The 19,576-nt window shown below is 27.7% G+C and overlaps 5 protein-coding genes across 7 annotated transcripts; 2 read left to right on the top strand and 3 right to left on the bottom strand.

The window, feature by feature from the left end:
• The first annotated feature begins 1,337 nt into the window (after positions 1-1,337).
• LOC124424813 lies at positions 1,338-6,674 on the top strand. Of its 2 annotated transcripts, XM_046964317.1 has the most exons (6): positions 1,339-1,691; positions 4,394-4,517; positions 4,609-4,686; positions 4,759-4,950; positions 5,032-5,267; positions 6,159-6,674. In XM_046964317.1, the coding sequence occupies exons 1-5, from the start codon at positions 1,689-1,691 to the stop codon at positions 5,238-5,240; spliced, it is 606 nt and encodes a 201-aa protein (XP_046820273.1). In that variant the 5' UTR covers positions 1,339-1,688; the 3' UTR covers positions 5,241-5,267; positions 6,159-6,674. The 2 variants fall into 2 exon arrangements, with proteins under 2 accessions (XP_046820274.1, XP_046820273.1); XM_046964318.1 differs by lacking the exon at positions 6,159-6,674 and having other exon boundaries at positions 1,338-1,691; positions 5,032-5,941.
• Positions 5,381-8,081, bottom strand: LOC124424814. The gene is made up of 4 exons (XM_046964319.1): positions 7,942-8,081; positions 7,726-7,808; positions 6,879-7,043; positions 5,381-6,355 (listed from the first exon to the last, which is right to left on the bottom strand). Exons 2-4 carry the CDS (start codon positions 7,793-7,795, stop codon positions 6,153-6,155), a joined length of 438 nt encoding a protein of 145 aa, XP_046820275.1. The 5' UTR covers positions 7,796-7,808; positions 7,942-8,081; the 3' UTR covers positions 5,381-6,152.
• LOC124424815 lies at positions 8,074-11,011 on the bottom strand. The gene is made up of 10 exons (XM_046964321.1): positions 10,296-11,011; positions 9,950-10,200; positions 9,755-9,858; positions 9,522-9,680; positions 9,312-9,379; positions 9,067-9,252; positions 8,870-9,003; positions 8,691-8,795; positions 8,428-8,625; positions 8,074-8,234 (listed from the first exon to the last, which is right to left on the bottom strand). The coding sequence occupies exons 1-10, from the start codon at positions 10,475-10,477 to the stop codon at positions 8,080-8,082; spliced, it is 1,542 nt and encodes a 513-aa protein (XP_046820277.1). The 5' UTR covers positions 10,478-11,011; the 3' UTR covers positions 8,074-8,079.
• An 803-nt stretch (positions 11,012-11,814) lies between these two features.
• LOC124425035 (protein lin-9 homolog) lies at positions 11,815-15,811 on the top strand. Of its 2 annotated transcripts, none has more exons than XM_046964798.1 (7): positions 11,815-11,895; positions 12,750-13,089; positions 13,149-13,451; positions 13,528-13,945; positions 14,044-14,393; positions 14,479-14,725; positions 14,802-15,811. In XM_046964798.1, the coding sequence occupies exons 1-7, from the start codon at positions 11,877-11,879 to the stop codon at positions 14,991-14,993; spliced, it is 1,869 nt and encodes a 622-aa protein (XP_046820754.1). In that variant the 5' UTR covers positions 11,815-11,876; the 3' UTR covers positions 14,994-15,811. The 2 variants fall into 2 exon arrangements, with proteins under 2 accessions (XP_046820754.1, XP_046820755.1); XM_046964799.1 differs by lacking the exon at positions 11,815-11,895 and adding an exon at positions 11,914-12,447.
• A 448-nt stretch (positions 15,812-16,259) lies between these two features.
• Positions 16,260-19,256, bottom strand: LOC124424621 (nuclear pore complex protein Nup50). Its single transcript, XM_046963952.1, has 5 exons — positions 19,102-19,256; positions 18,519-18,687; positions 17,509-18,434; positions 17,269-17,418; positions 16,260-17,129 (listed from the first exon to the last, which is right to left on the bottom strand). The coding sequence occupies exons 2-5, from the start codon at positions 18,672-18,674 to the stop codon at positions 16,829-16,831; spliced, it is 1,533 nt and encodes a 510-aa protein (XP_046819908.1). The 5' UTR covers positions 18,675-18,687; positions 19,102-19,256; the 3' UTR covers positions 16,260-16,828.
• Between the last annotated feature and the right edge of the window lie 320 nt (positions 19,257-19,576).

Raw genomic sequence — 19,576 nt, 5'->3', positions numbered from 1 at the left:
AAAAAATATTTAATTGAAAATTTTTATTTCCCACATGGAATACCGTCATTTTCAATCGTGCACTTTTGAATTTTTCGTAGCCTATTTTTTGAATAATATAATCACGTTCAATGTTTATTTTATTGTCCCACTTATAGGTATTTATTTGTTTAATCGTTTCATTTAGCAATCTCACCAATCCATTCAACGATATAATTATAGTAACTAGTCGTGCGCGTTGACTCGTAAATCAATTACTTTACAATTGTTATCAATGGTTGTATAACTGTCATGTTGTTTTCTGCCTAGGGCACAGGAACACCTTGTTACAGTTCTGATTACAAGTCGATGCGTCGCACGCGCGCGCGCGCGACCATGATTTCATTACGCAAATTCTTCACTTAACTTAAGATTAACGATTGGATCGGTTCGAACAAATATCACGTACCTCCGTATTATTCATTTCATATCGAAGATCCATTATATGATACTAGTTTAACTCGATTACTCAATTCATAATCGTAGTTTTTAATAAGAGCTCAAAACTCTTAGCATTACAAATATCATTTCTTTAGAATCATATTAGAAATATTTGGCTATCTCAAAGTTCCGGATCAAACGGAAGTCATAGTTGTGAAAGTAGAGCAATCTTATACGATGCCAAGTGTCCTGAATGAGAAATTTCATTGAACCTCAAGGACATCTTTTCAGATGAGATCAGCACGCATTCGTCGTTTTACTTTAATTCAAACTTGAGCGCAATATGATTGTATATGTTTGCATTGGGCAATGCTCTTACGTGTTAAAAAAAAAATAGGAAAAGAAATCCTTGGAAAGAGTAGGTAAGATCTTAAGATAATATTAATCCATTTTTTTTTATGAATGGAACTAAGGTTATTCGAATAATTTAAAATTTGAACATTTTGTAGGAACTCGAATGATTTAGGATAACTATTATTAAAAAAAAACAAAGATGACTTTGCACTTTAATGGAAACTTTCAATAATTTAAAAAACAATTATATATTAAAACAGCATATGATTTATGCATTACCGTTCAAGATATCGTTATTTTTTTGAATGAATAATAAAAAAAAATTGTACTTATTCTCTGATTAACAATTGATATTTAGTTATGATTATATCTAACTGAATAACCATAATCGGTAATCGTTAATTCGACCACATATTTTACCGAACTTAACCCATCAGGGACGTCTGATTTTCAAGGACCAGAAAGTGCACGCGAATCGAAATGAAAGTTATATATATATATATATATATACATATATACCTTAGCCTTCTTAAAGTATCCTTCTTGATCGTTTTCCAACCCAGGTGGCGTATACGTATATTCTAGAAGGGGGATGTTGAGGAGCATATGCATCGTCGTCGACATTCACCCAAGACGTTCGAACTGGATCAGTTCTTCGAAATATCTGCACTACGTTGCAACAATTTCGTTCTGTTTCGTTTTATTTGTCTGAATTTATTTTACTTGAAGTTTTGATCCGGAAATCTCGCGATTTCTTTATAGTGTCATTGTTGAAACGGATAATTACGGTGCTTCTACATAATAACATTATAGTGCTTATAAGAAACATTAAAAAGAAAGAACGATAATAATATATACAGATTATAGTTGGACATATATTTGAAATATACGTATATTGAAGCGCGGCAAAAGTACCGCCAAATTTCAATCTACTCATGGTAAGTATCATATCAAGGATTCTCTAAAGTTTCAGATCTGTTGAGTCCAATTTTTCCATTATAATTTTTATGGAAAACACCTTATAGATCTATATGAATACTATCCCTAACTCTCCACATACACACACACATACAAAACACTTTCCCCCAGTGATTATCGGTAACTGTATTCCTCAAGGTACTATGACAACCAATTCGAAACAGTGTAATTAATTTTATATAACAATTGAAAACACAAAATTGAGAAATCTAAAAAAAAAAAGAAATTCTAATTTTTATGTTAATTAACGTCAATGACCGTTATTTTAATTTTAAGATAATTTTTGTTCTATTCATCTGTCTTTTTTATGCTTATACTTCATTATGTATCACTGATAATATATAATTCCTTTATTATAATAATAATTGTTTTACTCGAATGATTAATTTACTTTTGTATTGTGAACTCAGTTTTTAAAACTCTTTTTAATAACAGTGAAAGAATCGAGAATATTAAACAAAAATTAATTGTAGATTTTTCATATTTTTACAAAAAAAGAGGTAAGTAATATTTAAATTAAGCATTAATGATTGTATTTATGAATAAATAACATTCCATTACATAACTCTCGTTTATATGTACTTCTTAAATCAATTTTATATAACTTTATATATCGATTTGAAAATCTCGTCATGTATTCTGTTTCTGATGTTTCTTTTTTTCTTTTAATTATTTTGCTGATTTTAGAAAGTAATCCCCCTTTAGAAAACCTTCTGTAATTTTTTATAGTTGACCTTTTTAAAAGTGTAGGTTTAATGGAAATCAAAAATCTTCGATACTCGCAACTTGCGTACGAAATAGTGAAAGTATTAATGATATGTGGTGCGACTTTTACATGTTTACATTTCTAATGCAGATAGGTGCAGCAATTGATCGAGAATACTTATCGAACAGACGCTGTTCGGATCTTGTTCCGGGTTCTCCCCTCTTATCAAATTCATGTCTAGAATAAATTCTTATATCAAATATATCGAAATTGCATGAACAATAACGTGACAGAATTTAAGTATCACGGATATATAATAAAGTAAATGATAGTATGCGGGAATGGTAATTGAACTGCGAAAGAGTTTGATATGCACTATCGAACACACTCGCTTTAAACTTGTTAACTATCGAGTTGTTAGCTATCGAGAAAAAGTTGCTCATAGATATATGAACATATAAATATATGTAAAAATGAATGGTCAAAATTTACGTAATTTTCAATAGAAAATGTTTCATTAAAAATTATATGATAAAAGAGTATTATTTATCGTACATATATGATCAACTATACATATGACTGCACACGAGTACGTAATGTTTATTGTGTAATAACTGTAACAAAAAGAATAATAATAATCGCCATTGCTCTCAGATACCATACAATATTCGGATATATTTATTCAACTTGGAAAGGAATGCGAATGAAGCAAAGTTACCACAAACCGCCTATACACTTTCGTTACAAGATATGAATCACGAAATAGAACGTACATACTTACATACATGTACATAGATGCATATAATAAGATATTTATTCAAGCAACTTATTTAATCGAACGCGTTATTGTACGCGTTTCCCTTGCATAACTAGTCGGTTACATATTTATAAAATCCGAACCAACTCACGCGTCTGTCTTCTTTATACTCTTCAACAGAGATTCTCAATAATAGAACTTTTGGGAATACGCTTAGAGCTCAAATAGAACTAAAAAATAATACAAAAAAAAAATAAAAAAAAAAATTAAAAAAATTAAAAAAAAGGAACAAAGGGAGAGAAAATTAAAAAATTGTTCTATGGGATTCTTTCGTTCATATATTTCGTATTATCTAATATCATTATATTATAATTATAGTTTTATTTATCTACACAAGGGTGACGTCGATTACATACGTATTTCCAGGGGGTACGTGAAGCATAAAAAGTTGAGAATCTCTGCTCTTCAGGATACTAGAGTGAGTGCACTCACGTGACGAAATTATGACCGCCAGCACGCGAGCGCACAATCTATGTTACTTTGAAAGGTGTAACTATATGTATGTACGTATTCGCAATCGAACATATAGAGAGCAGGGTAATATTTAACTATCTATGTGTACCCAGCATCCGTAAAACGATCTGCGCGCTTGAGTGCGTGTAAGGAATGACTGTTACATTTACAACAGCCGATAGCACGAGAAACTGTTTCTCCAATCTTTCAAAATAGCTTTTCTTTTCTAAGATTTGATCCTGCAAAGAAATTTTAATTAAGCGAAATTCTCTTTTATTCTCATTTTAAATTAGAATAATAATTTCTAGATAATTTTCTCTAAACATGCCAATTGTCCAACGAGCACGGTACCTTCTATATTAAATTATTAATCGATATAAAAAAAATAATATAGACTAAACCGCGATAATGGTCGCAAAACAAGCAAAAGTTATTAGTTCAGCGATTGGAATCATTTTTTCTTAATTAAAAATTCACATTAACGTGCCTCCTTCTAATTATAAACATGCATTCTTTATCATTAGAACATCTACTACATGAATATTAACGTTTATGATAATCATATAATACATACGTTTTATGAGTTTTTTAATATTATAACTTTATAAATCAATAATCATATGTTAGTAATTTTTATATATTTTTTCAAATTTTGTCAGTATGAAGAATAATTATATTATATTAAGTTACAGGCAAAAGCATTAGTCCTTTTATCGGTAATAGCAACCATCAAAGCTTTACCAATCGCGAATGTTCATGTGAAATTCGTCTCTCGACCTCACATATACGAACATGGTATTACAACAGACGGTTAGTATAAATACGCGTATAGTCGAACTGATTTCACTAAACTAATTAAAGCACTATTACAACGGAGTAAAATCGTTCGTTCTCGTTATAGGAGATCGTACGATTTATCAAAAATCCTTTGTTTCGATCGGACGAAGAAGCATTCCCTCGAATCCTCGAAGACAATTTGGTACGCCATGTTCTTTCCGCAAGACATTTTGAAAAGATACACGCAATACATTTTGATTATTTTTGTTTTTAGGAGAACGTATACATACTGATATCAACTTGCAAGAAATTCCAGAAATTGGGAAATATGCAACAATAATAAAACCGGAAAATGCTGAATCATTATGGCCAGTTGGAGTCTTTCTTCCCCCCATAGATGTGAATGACCTTAGCCATACTTCTCAGGAATCTAGACATATAACACCCGATTACAGTAACGGTTTAAGTAATAAAATTTTTTTAAATAATATGAAAGATACAATAAATTGTACTTTCACAAAACTAATCCCCCTTTTGACTTATTTAGAATATCATGATCCTTTGCTTCTGACCGGTACGGAAGCAATGATGGTGGTGAAATATATCTATGGCCGCGGCGAACTTTTTTACGAGGATTTTCCACACGTACGTGCTATATTGCGGAATCAAGAAGAGAGAAGATTAAATGGTTTACACGATCATATTCTAAGCAGTCTAAGGCCTAGCTCCCCTTTTTACAAAAGACAGCAACATTAAAAATGTAAATTTGAATTTGGCTGAAAAGTGAGTAACTATTATCATACAAATTTATACAGCGAATTCAACAGGAAATCGACAGAAAAATAATTGCCATCACTAATAGCGACATGATCTGTCAATTAATTAATTTAACGTCATTTTTATTCAAAAACAATATTTAATTTTCATATATCACGACATAACATTAGACACATAAAATAATTTCATACGATAAAATCCATTGTTACTTTAAATAAAAATAAAGCAACTAAAGGGATATTAATCCATAAAAAATCTAGATGAACATATAGTCATATAATTAAATAAATTATAAATGCTTTAGAAAATATTGATATGCTATTTTTAAATAGATCATCAAATTGCATATACCAATTTGTAATACCTTTCACAGCAATTTATATAATTTTTTGCAAATCGTATAAGAAAACAACGTGTATCGCTCTTACTCGCATTAGAATCAGAATCATATCTTATTTATTACGGAACAGCCCTGTTTACAGTTCAAGTTCAAAGAACAAAATAAAATAAACAATCACAATACGATACGAGCAATAATTTGTAGTCTTAAAGATCTAATAGAGATTTTTTTATTAGTATTGCATTGGTATTTGCATTTTAAAATAACTTATAAAATTGTTATTAAAATCTTACATGAGAAAATATCATCAATACGATGACAAATAAAACGTTTGTTAAAACAATTGTAAAGAAATCATTATTTAAGAAAAATCTTATTGATATAATGAATGATGCAAACTCAAGGATTATTACGTTTCAATGATAACAACGTAACATATAATATTTTATATTCATGATATAAAACTAAATAGACAAATTGCCTATTGATAGAATAATTTTTAAGTTAAAAGATTATATTGGATCATTGGCAATTTAAAATATAAAAAAAATTTACAGGATCCATCGTACGGTAATACATAATATCAAGGTTAGTAACGAATAGGACATATTGGCGTTAATCGCTCCGTTACAAAGATCTCCGAGGCAAAGGCACATGTAAACTTTTCTATAATTCCACGTAGTATAAGCGCATCTTTCTTCGCCATCATCCGGTCCTCTTTGAAAGCACAGTCTTTGCGTGGCTGTACCGTATTCTGAAAAATACGATCGCCATCATGGGATAATACAAATGAAAAAGAAAAGAGATTAACATTGCAGTATTACTCTTTGAAAGAAATGACATGATATATAGTGCAATGTTTCTCACAAAGGAGTTTGTAATAAAATCGAAAGGAACCACAAGAAACATAATGCAATCTTATACAGTGGACATAGCAGCAATGGTCGATCGTAGATTACATCGAAGATCGATTTCAACATCGAGCGAAATCTTCGTCTCGATTCAACAGAGTAGACTGCTTTTATTAGCTGATAATAAAAATCAAAAGGAATAAAGCAAAATATTCAATTAAATCGATGTTGAATATATTATTTACTTATAATTAATGTGAAGTATTAATTACTTTTAAATTAGTAACCGATTTCTAATAAGAAAATAGTATCCTCAAATATAAAATTTTAAAAGATATTATTCTTATTTCTTAAGAAAAACCATTAAAGTATATATCTTTGGAGCAATTTTCCATATCATTTTTTTTTTATACATACAATACTAACCATTGTTTAAATTTTGACTCTCGATTATTTTACCACACCAACCGGATACACAGGGTACCATATCCACGCCTCTTTCTAAATCTATTTGCGTGGAATTCATCGTAAACGGATCCTTACACGAGCCTAGCTCTCCTCTCGATCTGCAATGAACGCATCTTCGAAGTGCTGTTGAAGAAAGTAAGAAAATGATAGAAATATACACATTTTACATATTGAGGAAATTTTTAAATATTCCAGCGAATAAATATTTTCTTGTTTTATTACATATCAAAAAGAAAAAAGAATTGCATATAACTTTTTACTTTAAAATACATAAAGTCTAACCATTGAGTTAAAATGACCTAAATCATATCTATACGTGTATTATTTTTTTATGATTCTATTATTATAATATAGATATAATACAAAAAAAAAATGATAAATTAAATTTTTCCAGATTTTTTAGTTAGACAACTTTCATAATTACTTATACATACGTTTTTTTAATAGTTCGTCATAATATAATTGAGTAACTATTGATGAATTGTAGAAATATTTTGTTCATTGTTACTTTTACTAGAATATAACATAGACCAAAATTTGTTTACGAAAATATGGGTTACATTTAAAATACATAAAAAAAATTAAATGACTCTAATAATTACTAATAAGAAACAATTGATAATGATGTTAATAATAAAGAAATAAAAGAAAAATGTTCTTATTGTTAGTGGTAATAAAGAAATGGTAAAACGCAAGAGCCGCACATCGGTGAATACCATAAAGCATTTGTCACCGTTCAGGTGAAAGTATCGTGCCAGTTTGTGGTATTGCAGGCCGCAAGTACGAACCATATAGTTCGACTCACCAATCGTTGCTGGAGGTAGATTGAAGTATAAAATTGACAAGAATACGACGATGCACATCCTTAAATCCATTCTGTCGATCGTTCTATTTCGTTAAATAAACACGAATGTGAGATTCACGCGTTGAAAGTCACCAAGAACGACGGAAGGTGAAATATCAAGGAGAAACGATCGAGCACAGCCATTTTGGAACTAACCGGTAGGACTAACAGACTTACCAGAGAGGGCTACGCGTATAACGCAGTCTCTTTCCTTTCACTTGACTCTTGAGTTCTTCGCTTAGCTTTAAGGCCGTACACCATAAGTATATATGTATATGTATATGTATATGTATATGTATATGTTATGTATATGTATCAATGAAAAAGAATCGTGCGCCGACGATAATTACTTTCTTCAGACGAATCATCGATCGTTGGCTTGAAAAGAATGTCTATAATTATGAAACAACACTTTTCCGTTATCGCGATGCGTTTAAAGCATCCTATTAAGCGACAATCATCATCGTTCCCTTTATAAGATAATTATAATTAAATTAAACATGATATACGTTTGTTTCAAAAAACTATAATTATAAATACAATTATTATGAAAAATGGTAATTAATTATTCTTTTACGTATGATTACGTTTGATACCGATATGAATATTATTATAATATATAGCATCAGATGTCCATACATTTGTTATTTTATTTTTCATTACCCACGCATATTGTAGGATCACTTTCTTCTTCTATTTTTTCTTTTCCATTATATTGTATTTTTCTTTGCACGTCCTTCTTCTCAGGAAACATTACTTTAAAGGTATCCTTTCGTCTACACGTTATAATCAGACCAGTACAATAACAAAATGAAGTTAATAATAATATGAATCCAAGATAACCCATGTGACGCAAAAATACTATAACGATGCAAAGGAAACAAATAAGCAAATGAAAGTTATGAGAATAGATATCTTCACCTCACCTAATGTCCAAAATCTCGATTTAAGAACAACAATGATCTTCATTTGCATCATATTAACGTTATCGACGTAACATGTATAATTGCCTTCCTCGTCTTTTGTAATGTCTATTAGAAATAATATTATTGCATGTATAATTATTAACAAACTAAATTTATTATTTTCAGAAACGAAACAAAACCAATTATATAAAGTGTTGAAAATGTGTCAACCATCATTCGAGCTTCAGCATCTGTTTTACGAAACGATCGACTTAAACCTTGCTTCAAAACAATGGAGTCTTTTTTCCAAACTATTTGCGATTGCAGATCTGATCTATATTTATAAATCATAACAACTTATAGTTTCAGAATTATATGAAACATGAACATAACATACTCCGGGCACGAGATAGCAAAATGAGCGCCCTCTGAGAACACATACTGCTTTCTATATTTAAATTTTTTCCCTTTTTTCTTTTTCTTTATTTTTGTACAATTCTTACACGGCTCTTCCAAAACAAATTCCGGCAAATATTTTACAGCACTACTGACAATAGGAAATTCTTCTTGAAGAAGTATGGATCTATAAAATGTATGACTATTATATTTTCTATTTGTATTGTATAAACTATACATTCTTACTTGCATGGAAGCATAGAGGTCTTATTAAAAAACTTTACAATTAGAGAAGTATGATCCAGTATAATGCTCTGTGAAGTTAATAGCAAACAATTATTGCCATTTATATTTTCAGAATTGTCTAATTTGATGAACGCAAAATTTCAGAAAATAATATTTTATATATGTGTATATAGTTTATCATTCATGATTAATACTACATATGTAGTTTACTTTATCAAATTGACGCTTCAATCTACAATATCCTCTACGGGTTTTAATTCCTCGATTATGTATACATTTTTCACATGGACCCCATGGTCCCCATTCAGAAATTACTTCTAGAATGATACCTTCTTGTCGTAGATAGACAAGATCAAGCATTTTAGATACCTAAAGCGAAGTAGTATGTAGTATTATGAAGTATATTTTGTTATTTCATTTTATATTATGTTTAAAAATCATACAGCAAAGCGTGTAGTCACAGATAGTAAATTTATTACACGATATTCTTCCCATTTAGTAATGTTTCCTGTTTCTATAAATGTATCATTTTGATCTTTAAATATTGCTAAAATACCATTTTCTATGTTATTATTTAACTCTTTTATTCTATTATTTTTATTAAAAGAAGGAATAATATATAGTGTAAAGGATATTACGTTCTATTCTGTAGTTAAATTTGTATTCTTCCTCTTGCCCTTCTTGACCATGACACCGATAAATTCCTGCATCTGTCTTTTCGATATTTTTTATCACTAATGAAAGACCTAACGTTACATAAATTCTATTATATGATACATTGTTGTCCATCCCTAACTGTACTTCTCTTTCTGGTAAAGTTTGCAACCGATCTTGATAATACCATATTTTGGGTTGTGTTTCTTCATTATCATTACTACAACATACTAAGCTATATAATCATCAAAATTTTCATACTAATATTACCAATACACTTTTATCAATAATTTTTAAGTTTTTTTAATATAAATATTTAATATTCCTCACCAATATCGACACAATAACTTTACCATCGTATCAATTTCAGCACTTGCAAGCAAATATTCATCACTATCGTCGGAAGTAATCAATCTATCCTTCTCACGGCAATACATGTTATTATCGCCTGTTTTAATCATGAAAATGTTACTCGTATATATAAAGATAATAAATAATATACAAAATATCATAATTAAAACATCTCATAGGAATATTTTCTACTGTGATATATAACATCTAAATTATTCACTTAATGAATTTAACAAAAATTTTTGTTGATAAATAAATTACAAGCACACTTATTTCCTTTTCTTAAGTTATGTACACAACCAAGGCATTAAATATCGAATGATTAATAAGTATATGCGAACATTGTATTTATTCTATATACGAAGCCCAATTCTTAGAGATGATTGGTGCTTCCTTCTATGCTCAACCAATAAATTTAAAGTAGCAAGTTAGTAAAATGGCGCCACTACAAGTGTGAAAGTTTAATAAAAATACAGAGATATTAACTAGAGAATTTATGAATAATCAATATGACAACTTATATGTAATGATTAATAATTATATAATTATCGACAATAATATCGATTCTCATAAAATCAAAAGGTGATTCAGCGGGAACAAGAAAAAAAACAAATTAACCTCCATTTTCAGTTTGAGATAAAAACGATTACACTATTTATATATATGATGTGTATGATAAGTATTTTTATTAAATATCTCCCTTTTGATTATTAAATCTTGATGTTTTCAATACACTACAATATTGTAAAGATAATATATAGATAATAAAAATAACAAAATAAAGTTCTATATAAATTGTATTTTACATTTAAATATGAAATAATTCTTAATCATGTTGATTAAAATTATATTGTTTTATGGCATAAATAATATATAAGTACTATTATACCAATATATAAGTAGTATTATAACAATATAGAAGTAGAATTATTTATTATTTTGATATTTTTATATTTTCAAATAACCGGAAATGATAAACTAATTATGTTATAATAAACTATCATTGTTAACTGTATGAAAATTACTTTCAAGCGTGTATCGAATGAACTAAATGCATGTATGACACTTCCGGAAACATTATAAGAATGCAATTTAATAAGTTACACAAATTTTATAATTTTATTTGTACGAATATACTTGTAAGTGAATATATATATACCTGTGTGTAATCAACTTAATTTCTACTTTCTACATACATTTATATATATATATATATTATCCTTTGGAAATCTACTTAACTTAATTTAACCCAAATACATTAAAAATATAATGTGATAATCAAAACAGAGACGTAAAAGCAAATAATATGATATCTTAAAATCTGCGCGGCACCATCAGTATATTAAAAAGTACTTGTTATTAGAGATGCAAAATATTTACTTATATCTTTCATATATTCCAAAATAATTGTTTTATATAGATATTATTTGTGCATAAAAATATAATTTTACCTAGATATACTTTCTTGATATTATAACTCTATACCTGATTCGTATGCGCTAGTTACAACGTAGACTTTATGACTTAAATACAATCCCATGATGCATTAGTGATATCAACATGGCGGACACGATTGAAAGTGAGTATAACTCAAATAACTTTTGATCGAATTCAAAGCATAAAAGGTGTTTCTACTTATTAAAAAAACGATATCTAGAACACCAAATTATCTGGTTCCTTTTTATAATAGGATAAGTTATTAGGTTGATTACAGATAAACTATTACCCAACATTTCAGTTACAGTTGAGACGACCTGGTTTAAAATTTCAAAAATGACCAATGCATAATTGAAGCGGGACAACAAGATATTCATAAAGCAATATTAGATTTAACCTTTAGAATTTTTTCTATTACTTGATATTGTTTCGCTTTTTTATAAAAAAATGTATAATTATTTTCATAAAACTAGAAATTTAAACGATGCAACAAGTGAAAATAATCATTTCAAATTCATTGCAAGTTTGGTTATGTTAGTATTTTGAAGTTAAGATATAATGATTTAGATCCGTTAAGGCGGAAGAATTTACGTAAGACATTGAATGTGTCTTGAAAATTAACATGTGTCCTTATAGTTTTTGTATACTTTCTTTTTGTATAACACGTAATAGTATTATATTCTTATAATCAAAGGTATATTATGTATTTTAATAATCTTAAAACATACAAACACATAAAATAATATAAAATTTAAATTATTTCTTTCCATTTCTAATTCCTTAACATTTTAAATTCCTTAACATTTTTTTTTAATTATTTGGTGTATTATATTATAAAATTTCTTCTTTAAATATAACATTATTTTATAAATAAAAGTTAACAAAAAAATTTAATAAAAATATAAATTATATTAATAATTTTGATTGTAGCGCAAATAAAGTAAACAATAAAAGTTTAATAATATGAAAGATAAATCAATAAAATCTATTTTTTAGATGAATCGGCTGAAACATTACTATCTATTAAAAATGGAGGGTATCCCACAGTTGATGAAATTAAAACCGAGGTAGTAGATGATGATACAATGGACCTGGATGATCAGCAAATTTCAAATCATTCAATGGATTCACATATGGATACAGAAGAATCTGAGCCAATACCTGAGCTTGGACCTGCAGCTTTAGGTCTTCAACGAGTAGGCACTCAACCTCCACCTAAACCAAATCCGCCTACTCAACCAGTCCAAGTTTTAAATCGTAGAGGAATGCCAGCTAGAATTAGAAAAAAAAATAAATTATTTTATGATGATATTTTAGTCAATCATCCACATCATAGGTATGTTATTATAAACAAGATTTAAAATTATTAAATTTCATATTTTTAATACCTTATAGGATCAAGAAGGATCCTTCTAGTACAGATGTTAAGCAATCTCCTAAAAAAATAGCTCGTCCATCACCAGCAAAGAAACAAAATAGAATAACTAATGAACCAAAGAAAACTAATAGCAATATTTCACATCTTCCTAATGTAATGGCAGCGGTAAAACAAGAGAAAGAACCTGACAAATCTATGCAACCTCCTTCACCTGACAGAAAGATAGGACAAAAGATTGGAATGAGATTAAGAAATTTATTAAAATTACCCAAAGCACATAAATGGGTTTGTTATGAATGGTTTTATAGTAATATTGATAAGTAAGTGTTACTATGCTATTATTTGCATATTGTCTACTATCTTATTTGTAATATCTATAATACTTTTTTTATACAGAACTTTATTTGAAGGAGATAATGATTTCATGATATGTCTAAAAGAATCATTTCCGCAATTGAAAACACGTAAATTAACTCGTGTTGAATGGTGCAAAATCAGAAGAATGATGGGCAAACCACGTAGATGTTCACAATCATTCTTTGAAGAAGAAAGAAGAGAGCTAGAAAGAAAACGTCAAAAAATAAGAATGCTACAGCAAAGAAAAACTGCAGATATAAACAGTTTCAAAGATTTACCGCCAGAAATACCATTGCAATTAGTTATAGGTACAAAGGTTACTGCAAGGTTACGGAAACCACAAGATGGATTGTTTACTGGTAGTATAGATGCAGTGGATACAAGTAATAATACTTACAGAATTACATTTGAGAGAGCTGGTCTTGGAACTCATAGTGTCCCTGATTATGAAGTATTGGTAAGTTTTTTAAATATTAAATTATTTCATAGAATAAAATCATATTACAGGAACATGTTTTGATATAATAATACAACATTAATAAATACATTTTGTAGTCAAATGAACCACCAGAGACTATCAGTGTTGCTTCATTTGCTCAAAAATTTAGACCAAGACATGTACAATATGTACCTTCACCACCGTATGCAATGAAATTATTATCTCCGCGTTTAAACAACGATCCATTAATTTCTAATGCATCTGTATCAGTACCAAAGAAATCTCATATTGGTGGTACTATGAATGGCTATCCAGTAAAATTGCTTGAGTTCATGGTAAAAGTAAATAAAATATTAGCAGCTAAAAAATTGAAAATTAAAAAATTAAAAGAAATGAATAGTGAAGCGGAAAAACGACGATCTTTCGGAGAACCTTTTCCACAAGACTTTGAAAGAAGATATGCAGGGTATGCAAAACACACAAATTCAACAAATATAATCACTAATTTCAAAAATATTCACTATTGTCTTATAAAAATAATAACTTTTCAGAATTATAGTCGAATTGGAAAAAATGAATACAGCTTTACAAGATTACTTAAATGATATTCAAGAACTTTGTCAAGAAATAGCTCCTGAACCTAGTGTTGCAGCAATGCTAGCACCATCTCATCTTCGGGAAAAATGTAAACAGGAAGCAGCGGATATGGTTGCTAGGAATAATATGATTCATGATAAAGAACCTGGAAAAATGAATCAATTAGTAACAGACTTAACAGCTCTTATGTTACAAGTGAAGGTAATAATATTGTAGTAGCTTTTACATTATGATTGAAAATTTAATTTTTATTCTAAATAATTATCTACTTTTTCAGAGTTTATCTGATTCTGATAGAAATGCTTATGAATTAAAAGTACTTCAAGGTACTATGGAGCAAATAAGGTCAAAGCTTAGTCCACAAAATCAACAAGTCTTTCAAAATTGCGTTGAAATTCATATGCAACACATTCAATTAGGATTAGGACAAGTAGGTGCTTTGACACCTTTTATGGCTCAAAGAGCTTAACATATATGAAATCATATAGTTTATTCATTGAATGCACAATCCCAGATGGAACAAGTGATATGCACATTATGTGCTCTATAGTTCATAAAAAACATTTATTTTAACACTGTTCAATATAGAATATAGTACTTTCGCTCATTAAGATTCTTTATAAAATATAAAATATATATTTACACACATACACATACACACACACAAAATTAAGCATAATGAAATATTTTCTGTATATACAATTTCACAAATAATGTATTCATCATTTATTGTAGATTTCATTTTATAATACAACAAATATTTGAGAGTAAATATAAGCAGATAAATATTGTTTAAACTGCAGAATTGAAATTAGAATAAATTTTTAATATACATAGTAAATTCGTTTTTACAATATATTTTACAATAGCAGCAAATAAATATAATAATTTAAAATAATATATTTTAAGAGTATGATTTTATGAACTTCAATATGTAAGCTATATCTTTATTTTTGTACAATGTGAATAATTAGGGATGTCGAATATTGATTTCGTTGTATTGTCATTGAAAATCTTCATAATATTTTACAAATTCTTGTAAAAATGTTTAATCTAGAAAATTCAATAATACTGTTTGTATATCTGTTACGACATGTAACTGTGTCAAATAACAACCTAACTCTGTCTTACAATTTACCATTATTACAAAAAAGCTATACTAGCAATTGTAGTAATTAAATGTTAGGTAAGTATAGGTCACTAATTGTAAATTAAATATTTTTTTCATTTATGCAATAGATTAATTTTATGAATGGGAATTTTATTTTTATTTTCATTTTCATATATATATATGTATATATATGTATATATATATATATATATACATATACTTATAGAGAGAATTTGTATAAATGGTATAATATCTTTGTTATTATGAACAAAAAGTGGAGATAATAAAAATACATTATTCTAAGAAAAAAATAGCATTTATTCTTTTTATAGATTATATTCAATATTTACTAGATATGATTATATAATATATAAAACTTATATTTTCAATGTCATACATCAGACAATTCCTTAGTTTGCTATTCATTGAAAAACATGCATTACAACATCATTATCAATATAATACAAAATTATATTGATTCATTTATGTAGTATTTGTTTGATAATAAACAAATTTTTATAATTTTATTAAAGATATTTATCTCATATATTTGAAAATACATAACTTAAAATAAATTGTAATTTAAATTATTTAATTAGAACAATGAGAATACCTAAATATTTTTAAAGTTTAAGTAATGGAAACTAAACAATGATTGATAAATGAAAAAAAATAGAGTATTTTTAGGAATACTTAATTTTTTAATGATATATACCATTTTTTAATAATGTAATTTTGTTATTTCTCTTTTACAAATTGAAAAATTAATTGCAAATGCCGTTACAATTTTTAAAGACCTTTTCATTATTCTTTCTGGACAAAACAAGTTTACTGTTAAAGTCATACCAAATATCAAATATAGTACAAATATTATCCTGTGTTAACAGGATGATTTTCAAATATACAATATAATATTTATCTAATGAAGAACGTTGCACACACATTGATCTTATTTTAAAACTTTTATACATAATCATACGAGTACTTGATAATGGCATCTTAACTTAATAAAAGTAATAGCATAACACTGTAAGAGTATAAGATGATGCAACAATTAACACATTTATGTTCTAATTTAAAAATTTTTACCTATGATATTAAATTTGTTGCAACATACTATTTACTCTTTTCTTAGTTATTTTATTATGCTTCCTTCATTGTCAAATACAGTACCTAGATATTTTATTTGTAATTTATTTTTTATGTTTATTTAAAGTTTCTAGTAAAATATCTGCATCTTCAATAGTTTTCACTCTCAACAAAACTGGTGTAGGTGGAGGTTGAGAATCTGGCAAACACACCAACATTATGGTATTTTTATTCATTCGTTGTGTAGGAATACTTTCAGTTAATAAAGTATTCAGCAATAAATTTCCCAATGAATTTTCTGCTCGTACTATTAACTGTGTTTTTCCGTTCGGTGTTGGTTTCAAAAACAATGTTCCTATTCCTCTATCACTAAAAGCGCCATCTTTTTTAATAAACACCTTACATCTGAAAATATAATAATAAAATAATCGTCAATCATATGTTTTATTAATTTATTAGATTACTTTAATTTTATAAAATTTTATTCATTAATTTTATATATTGTAGAAATATCTTAATTATCTAGTAGAATAATATAATTTACCTTTGTTCATAGATTGCTCCTTCTTCTGTAACTGGTTTAAAGTCTGGTTTTGGAGGTTCCTCAGCATCATCATCTTTAGATTGATTTTCAGATTTGTCTTCATTATCTTGTGATTTTACGACTTGAGCACCAAATGAGAATGGTTTTGTACTAAAATATAATGGTTTTCTTTTTTAGATCAATATCGAATACTTCAGTAAAAAAAGGAAATATTTTTATAAAAGAATAGCAGATAATTACTTTCCAAAACTAAAACCAGCTGATGGGCTAGTAAGTGTAGAACTTTGACCAAAACTAAAAGTAGTTATATTAGAGGATGCAAATGTAAGACCGCTGCCGATTTTATCAGATTTTGATTCATTATCATCTTTAATATCTGAACCTGAAGTTGGCTTAGTCAACTGTGGGTTTCTGTCAGAATTTGGTTTGTCAAATATATTTTTATTAGATGTCTTTGCCTCTACATTACCAAAAATTGGTTTCTGTATATTGGTAAATTGCTCTGCGTTATTGAAAATAGATTTTGGAGTATCTGATTTTTGGTCTGTATTACCAAATAATGATTTAGCATTAACATTAACATTTCCAAAGATTGACTTTTCTGGTTTCCAATCTGATACTCCAGAATAAGTTTTTATACTTGTAACTTCATTAGTACTATCATTTTCATTTTTATTACTACTATCTTTGCTGTTATTTTCCTTGGTATTGTCCATTCCAGATGAAGTTTGTTCATCGTGTTTTGGTTTCTTAGATTCGTTCCCATATTTTAATTCTATTTCACTTAAGTAATTTGCATAATCTTTAAATATAGGTGTTAAAATACAAAATGGATTTGAATCCACATGTGTTTTAATCCACTGTGCAACACTTTCATTTAATCCCTTTAATTGCGCAAAGTATTCTGAAGATTTTTTAGGAACTTTGTCATTTCCTTGCTCATTTTCAGTTATCGTTTCAGTTAATGATGGTTTGACTTGTTGGACATTTTCTATTTTACTTGTTCCATTTTCTGAACTTTTATTAAGTCCGCTACTCGTATTTGACGCCGATGAAGATGATGATTGAAAAGTAGTACTTGTAGATGCTAAGAAATTAAACGGAGATGAACTTGTAGTTGCGGTGTTGAAACCTGTAAATCCACCAAATGCATTTTTGCTTGTTTCCTGAAATATATAAAATTTTCTTTCGATTAAAAATGATCGTTATTTAATTATAGCAAATGAAAAATATTCCAAAAAATATCTTACATCTTTAGGAATCAACCTACGCCTAGCAGCTTTAATTACTCTTTTCTGAAGAATTTCGTCAGATGCCTTCGTAAATGTTCCTGCATCTTCAGGTTCGTTTTCTTCATTCCAATTATCATGATTTAAATCTGTAGTTGCCGTACGTTTAGTAGCCATTTATAGTTTGTAACTAAATGTTAAAAATTTTAATACATTATATCTTATATTTATAAGTTTCCTAAATATATATATATTTCTGATATGATATTATTATACTTAAATTTAAATCGCGATGAATATATATTTATAATTTACTTTTTAATAATATATTATTTTTTTCCGAATGATAATATTATTGTCAACATTCAAGAGGTTATAAACTAGAATGAAGCAAACAAAAAGTACGAATTGATTTTTACATATCTGAAAAAATAATAAATGAAAAATGGAAATGATAATGAGCAAAATGATCTACTTAATTTATTTTATTTACAAATATTTTTTAAATTAAATTTATAATACTGATCAAATAACCTCACAATGCTCGAAATATTGATTTTTTTAAAGAAATACTATACATTATTAATGTTAAAACAAGACTTACTATTATAAAAAATCAAATATAACAATCAATAAGGATTTATAAGACAAATATAGTTAAAATATTCAGAGCATTCCAACATTTATATTAATTCACTACACACTGATACTTTGTGTCTGTGAGCAAATTTGTCCGGGATCTACAATCATAAGATACCATATGAATCGTCAGGTTTAGTCAGGCTAGAGACAAATAGTTTACTAAAAATGATATTTTGTGTAAAATAAATATTTATATATATTACTTTTAAGCTAGAATTAAGCTTAAATAAATTAAGAATGTTAAAAGAACATAAATAATGAATCACAATAAAGTATTTACCACGGAAAATAATGAAAATGTGAATTGCATGTGCTACATTCAAAAATAAGAAAACACGATAAAAAGTTAAATCGATTAATAATCTTATAATAAATTTATTTTATTTGACAAAAAGTTACTTGTAAAGTCAAATTTAGAATTACACAAATATATCAAA

Source organism: Vespa crabro, chromosome 6 (assembly GCF_910589235.1).
Source record: "Vespa crabro chromosome 6, iyVesCrab1.2, whole genome shotgun sequence".
Taxonomy (NCBI): Eukaryota; Metazoa; Arthropoda; class Insecta; order Hymenoptera; family Vespidae; genus Vespa; species Vespa crabro.
The sequence above is the reverse complement of the archived record's forward strand: the minus strand, read 5'-3'. Positions and strand labels throughout refer to the sequence as shown.